General features: G+C 52.4%; 1 protein-coding gene across 1 annotated transcript; it reads right to left on the minus strand.

Annotated features, from left to right (window-relative positions):
• Positions 1–1,815: 1,815 nt before the first annotated feature.
• Positions 1,816–5,669, minus strand: CCDC17 (coiled-coil domain containing 17). The gene is given in 12 exon segments (XM_079777950.1): positions 1,816–2,205; positions 2,275–2,485; positions 2,632–2,835; positions 2,979–3,076; positions 3,177–3,322; positions 3,548–3,664; positions 3,940–4,058; positions 4,146–4,229; positions 4,452–4,614; positions 4,703–4,910; positions 5,018–5,104; positions 5,106–5,669. Coding segments are annotated over 12 exon segments (1,842 nt in total). The 5' UTR covers positions 5,349–5,669; the 3' UTR covers positions 1,816–2,043.
• Positions 5,670–6,680: the final 1,011 nt, after the last annotated feature.

Raw genomic sequence — 6,680 nt, forward strand, 5'->3', positions numbered from 1 at the left:
TTTCTGTTGAATGTTCTAATCCAAATTTCTATCTATTTAATGTAGATGTGATCAAATCAAGTGTGGCTGCTGACCCAATGGTGCTATATTTTTTCCATTTTAAATACTTGACAGAACGCAGCTGTCTTGCAAACTTTCGGTGGTGCTGTCCCTGGTTGGGGGCTACAAAAACAAGACTTGGTGACAATCTTACTCTTTGGTGCTGATACTGTGTGATGGGCTCTGTGAGCTGATAACAGCCTCTACGCCAGGCCTTGGGTCGTTCCTGGTACCTGTCTTTTATTCCCCCACTCCAACAAGGGCCATAATCCTGTCCTGGGGGGAAACTTTGATGAAAACTTGGGGGCATGGCTCTTGAGGAAAACTGGTATGCTGCTTGTAGAGAATTGAGCTTTCTGGACTGAAAATGGCTAAGGGACTGACCATGATGGACACTTTGGGTGTGGTTGGAAGAATCTGGGGAGGCTGGCTGGTTGAGTTATATTATTTTCTGTACAGAAAGGTTGAACTATATCAACATTTGGAATTGTTACCCATCTGCAGTTTTGACTTCTCAAATAAAGATGATGGAAAAAAAATCACTCCTGGTCTGGACTTGTGTTTAAAGATCTTAGAGTGGGGATCCTGGGCTTCCTGGACCATTTCTGTGTGGAATTATGGTTGAAATGCAATAATTCTGCTTGGGGATCCAGTACTAAAGCCATCCCATTTAGGTCCTCAGTGATGTCCAGGGCACAGTGCTAGTGTGAGACTGGCAGAGCTGCATTTGACTCTGACCCTGATTCTTACTGGGCACTGTTTGGCTCCAGATTACAAACAGGGCCTCTCTCCATTACCTAAGAGGATTTAATTAATAATCTGACCACCTACCAGGCTACTTGACTGCATGGGACGTACAGTAGGTTACAACCTGCTGTTTGGATGCTTAATGTTGGAGGCAGAGGGAGCTCTGCTGACTCCCAAGTAAACCCCATTTTCCAGAGTTTTTATTTTCTCTAAAGTAATAAAATGGCTGGAGAGTTTCTCTGGGCTGATTATAGGAACCTGTGGCTGCAGAATTCAGCCATGAACCTCTATCCTGAAGATGCCTTTCTATTGCAAGTCCTAAAGCTTTGTGGGTGTGGGGGCACAGTCATGATGTACTTTACTCTCAGGATTTTGATCTTTGGTGGACACTGAGGTCTGGGTCAGGTCCATTATCAAATTTCAGCTAGATTTCTCACATGACACATCCTAATTGGGAGGAATATTGTGTTTGGGCCATGCCCATGACCCTGTAAGTATATATGGCTACAAGATCTGTTGAGAGCCTGCAATGCTTCCTGGAGGATGTCCTGCAAAACTTGGATTTGAATGAAGTGTGCCAATAAAACTGATTTTTAGCAAAACGGCTGTGATTAAAGAGTGCTCCTTTAGTCACCTTTCAAAGAACTTCCTATATACCAGGTGATATTGCAAATACCTGACAACATTTAATCCTCTCAATCTGTTTTACAAAGGGAAAACAGGTAAAGAAAGGCCAAATAGTTTTAGCCTTGTGGTAAAGCTATGGTTGGAGCTCGCATTTCGTGCTCATCTGCTTTTTGCTTCTAGACCCTCAGAACAGTAGTAAAGCTGCAGATCTGGGACAAGGCCTCAATTAGGGCCTATTTCTGCACATGTTAAGCTATTCATACCCACATTCTGGACTCGGCCTGTGGAGATGGGTCTAAGCTGTGGGGCCCAAACCTTCATCTCTACCCTTGACTCTGCTGTCAAGGGGCTCTTCTGCAGGAGGAGGGGGGTCAACAAAGCCAGCTGTTGGTGCAAGGGAGTTGGCTTCCAGTGAAGCTGAGCTGGGCACCTGTAGAATGGAGAAGACAGATCTTTAGCAGGTTTATGTAGAGGTTAGCACAGGTTCTGGAGTTGGACTGGACTACCTTAGAATCTCAACCAACTGAACCAAGTTAACCCCACTGTGCTCTGATTTCCTTATCTGTTTACATACTACTTACCTATTGGGTGTGTGAGGGTCACAAGCCACAGAAAGCATTTGGCTGGCTGTTACCACACCAACCACACCCACGGTGACCCTAGCTCTAGTTGAGCCCTCACCAGCGGTGGATACTGGTACTCGTGGGCACTGGCTGGATTGATCTCTGCCAGTGTTTGGACATCTGCATCTCTTGCATTCACCAGCCGCAGAAAGAGCTCAGCCTGACCTACCTGTGGAGAGGTGAAATGATACTGTATCCATACCTTCGAGTTGACCCAGTCTCCATTTTCCACACTCACCTGGGGAATTCCATTCAGCTGCCCAAGGCTAAGGCTGGGATCCCGAGGAAGGACCCGAAGTGGGAGACGCCAACGACCACTTAGTACCCTCTGATCCCGGTCAAAGAGCACCAGTGAGGCCCAGGCCTTTGGTTGTGGTGCCCTAGCCCCTGCCAGCCCCTGCCAGGCTTGTAACTCACAGAGCAGGGATAGTGATGGTGAGGGTAGTAGTCTAAAACAATGAAATGAAAAAGGTGTCAGAAGCCAGAACTGGTTCTACTCCCTTCCTAGAACTTGGCCTTCAGAGCCAGTAGCCCTGTATGCAAATGAGAAAAGTTATGGCAAGGGGCACCAAAGTCATAATTCCCACCTACTGACCTGAGTACAGGCTGCCTGCTGGCAAGGATGGCACAGTTGCCCATGGGCCCAGGAGCTGGAGGAGGGGGCAAACAAAGGGCTGGGGGCAAAGCTGTGGTCCCTCCTGTATCCTGTCCATCTCGGGCCAAGACAGTCATTAGTTGCACCCAAATCCAAGAAGCCTCAAGGCCCCGCAGGAAGTCATAGAAAATGACCAGGCCAGCCCTGGGAACACAGGTCTCAGTGAGCCTCCACACACTCCTCACCACCCCCCTCCACCCCCCTAGTCAGCTCCCCAATACTCGCTGGACCGTAACCAGCTGTGGTGACCAAGTCACAGAGAGGTCGAAGGAGGGCACAGGCCTCACCCAGGGTCGTAGGGAGCAGGGCCCAGAACATCAGTTGTGGGCAGGACAAAGTGTGGATCCAGGCCCAGGTTCCTGGTCATGGCTCCAGGAAGCTGTGGCTGTGGGGAAGAGTTGAGTACTCTAGAAAGCTTCCTGGGTACCTATGCTTCCCCAACTACACAGAGCAGAGCTGCCCCCACCCAACCCCTGGGTCCTCACAGTCTTTTCTGTGCCACCCAAGAATAGGACGCCTGTGGAGTGTGGAAGCGGAGGCAGCGGGGGAGCCACCGGTGGTGGGAGGCATGGGGGATCTTCCCTTCTCAGGCGTAGGCTGGGATTGGCCACAAATTGTGGCTCTCTGGACCCTAGGTGCAGAGGAAGAGTAGGGAATTCCTGGGCAGGAAGCAACAAGTAACTGGACTGAGACACCCCTGCCTGAGAGCCAACACCCCCCCCCCCACACACACACACACAAACACCTGGAAATGCACATGGACACAGACAGATGGGGCACAAACACACTTTTCATTCCCCATGCATAGCCTAACACCTTCCTCTAAGCCTGGGGTGGGATTGGGATGCTCACTGACCCCAGGGTGCCCGGCCTGCACCCCTCTGCATCTGCAAAGCCAGAATTTCTGCCTCCAGACGCCGGTTTTCGGTCTCCACTGCTAGAAGTTTCCCAGATGTGGAACCTGCCCGCCTTCCTGTGATGAACAAGTCTGACCTGTCACTTTTGACCTCTGGTGACCATCTTAATCCAGTTCTGAGCAGCTCTCAGCCCTTAGGACTCCCCGGAGAGGGTGGACTTCTGAGCTAACATCCTAGTCACTGCCTCAAAGGCCACCCAGGTTTTCTCTCTCAGAGCTTTTGCTTAGGGGGTTCCCATGCCAAATATTCCCTCCCTCCCCGCCCTTTTCTCCTTCCAAAACTAAGACCACCGCTTCCCGCGAGACCCTCCTGGCTGGCCCCTCCTGTTCACCCCTGTGGGCACGTGACCGTCGAAGCTCCAGAGCACATGTCTCCACTTGCAGCTGCCATATCTGGCCCAGAACGCCGGGGTCCCGACCCCCACCTCGAATATAGGCCTCACGCAGGGCCCTAGTGGGTAGGGGACAAGAAGGCAACACCGTCTTTTCAAGACTGCCCAGTGCTTCGCCCAACGCCTGTCCCGGGCCCGGACCTCACCGGATCTCAGCAGCCAGAGTCCCTGGGTTGGACTGGAGCACCGGCCAACAGAGTTCTGCCCCTTGCAAGGAGTTCAGCCCAGTCCTGGAGCTGGGGGCGACCCACGGGGAGACGTTGTTAATGATCCTCACCTGCGGCCGATCGCCCCATCCTGAACTCACACGGGCTTTCTTCCCCCTGCTTCCGAACCTACATCTTGTCCGCGTTGCCCCCCTCCCTCTCCCCCCCCCCCCCCCCCCCCGACTTCCCAAACCCCGGCCTGCTAGCTGACCGTGCGGCGCTCAGGGCTCCTGCGCCCCATCTCACCCGGGCTCCGGCTGTAGCTGCTGAAGGCGCGTTCCTAGCACCTCCAGAGCTCCCCTGGCCCTCCCGGCCTCCGCCCGCAGTTCTGCAAGCTCCCGCTCCAGGTCTGACAGGCGTGATCTACCGCCCCGGTTGCGGGCCAAACCTTGGAGGCGCCGGTTCAGTTCTAAGGGACCGGGTGAGAATGGGTTCAAGCAACCTCAGACCAAGGGGCGAGTACTTCGTCCCCCTCCCTGCAACCCCTTTCGCCTCACCTTCACCGCGCAGCTCCAGGGCCAGGCTCTGTGCCTCGGTCTCTGCCACGCGCGTTGTGTGAGTCCGTTGCAGGGCCCGCAGCCGCTCGCTGGGGCTCCCGGCAGCCGCGGAGTTGGGGCCCTGGGTGGGGGCGTTCTCCACGGACTGCCTGGGAGTTGCTGTTACCCAGGGTTGCATTTCCTCCAAGTACAGCCGCAGGCCCTGCACCTAGAGAGAACAGTAACCCGCGACCCCCATGTAGGGGTAATCTGACCTTGATCTATAGGTTTGGGGAGGATGCTCAGTTTTGAGCCAGTGGGTAGCGCCCAGTGTACCTCTTCTGTTAGCTTCCTTAAAGCTGATTTGCTGGCTTCCTGCTCTGGAAAGCCCTGGTGTTCTTGTGACACAACCTGGATACAGCATGTGGGATGAGGAATCCTGAGGGTCAGGGTGGCTTGAATACCCAGCCATGGCCATGGAGGAGGCCCTTACCATGGGACCTTGTGGTTCCGAGGCTTTTGAGGGCTGTGCTCCAAGCGTCACCTCCCGTGTCAAACGGCCAATGCAGAAACGCTGAGTGTGAGTGGCCAACAGGGCCCAGGAGCGGAAAACCATGTCACAGGATCCACAGGGCAGGAGCCCTGGCTCCCCAGAGTGGGAGGCCATGGGATGGAACCCCTTTCCTGATACCAAGCCAAGACCTGCAGAAGACAGGACAGAGAGCAGGGGAAAGGGAGAAGAGGATGAAACAGAAAGAGCACAGAGGAAACGCCAGGTTTATTGGTTCCACAGGATCAAGTTTGTTTGGGGAGGAGCCTTAGCTCCCTGGGCAGCAACGACAGGCCTAGGCAGGTCTGGAGTGTGGGTGTGGAAGGCTTGGTCATCTTTGGGAGGAGGCCCTGGCTTGAAAGAATGTCACGAAGTCTGTTCCACCTCACTGCATGAGATGAGACGGGCAAGTCTCTAATACTATACCTTGTTTTTTCTGCCTATATTAATAAAGGGGAATGAACAGCTGCCTCCTGGACTCGCTGAGCCCTTTAAAAAAAAAAAAATATATATATATATATATATATATATATATATATATATATATATATAATTGATTTTTTACAGAGAGGAAGGAAGAGGGATAGAGAGTTAGAAACATCGATCAGCTGCCTCCTGCACACCCCCTACTGGGGATGTGCCCACAACCCAGGTACATGCCCTTGACTGGAATCGAACCTGGGACCCTTCAGTCCGCAGGCCAACACTCTATCCACTGAGCCAAACCAATTAGGGCAATATATATATATTCAGAGAGAGGGAGAGAGATAAAAACATCAATGATGAGAATCATTGATTGGCTGCCTCCTGCCCATCCTCCTACCGGGGATCACGCCCACAACCAGGGCATGTGCCCTTGACTGGAATCAAAACCCGGACCCTTTAGTCTGCAGGAGCACTCTATCCACTGAGCCAAAGAGGTTAGGGCTCGCTGAGCCCTTGTAACACATTCCATCCTTGGTTATCTAATGGCCTCTGGCAGGGAAGTGTTCTTATTCATATTTGTTTGCCTAACTGGATGTAACCCAAGTTAGTGTCATTCTCCATTCTTGAAACACGGGAGAGGAGGCAGTCTGCCTTTATGAGCATTCTGCCAGGAAACCATGTCTTTTTTTCTTCTGCCAAAAGCTTTGTTTCCATTTGGTCCAGGGCATTGGAGAGGGCACTATGGTGGTTAGAAGGCTGCCGGGAGAGGCTCAGGCAGAGAAGCCTGACACCAGGGGCCCCTCAGAGGTCTCTGGTCTCCAAAGGCTTTTAGTTATGTTTGAGGGTGAAACCTTTAAACTGATATTGCCCAGCCCAGTTGGCCTGTGTTAGTCAGGTGGTCAACCATCTCCTTGATGAATTTCACCTCATCTAGGAAGTGGTTCTCCAGGAAGTTAAGAAATAGTCTTGCCAAGCCAGCATGGCTCAATGAATTGAATGTCTTCCAATGCATCAAGAGGTCGC

Source organism: Cnephaeus nilssonii, assembly GCF_951640355.1.
Source record: "Cnephaeus nilssonii genome assembly, chromosome: 7".
Lineage (NCBI taxonomy): Eukaryota > Metazoa > Chordata > Mammalia > Chiroptera > Vespertilionidae > Cnephaeus > Cnephaeus nilssonii.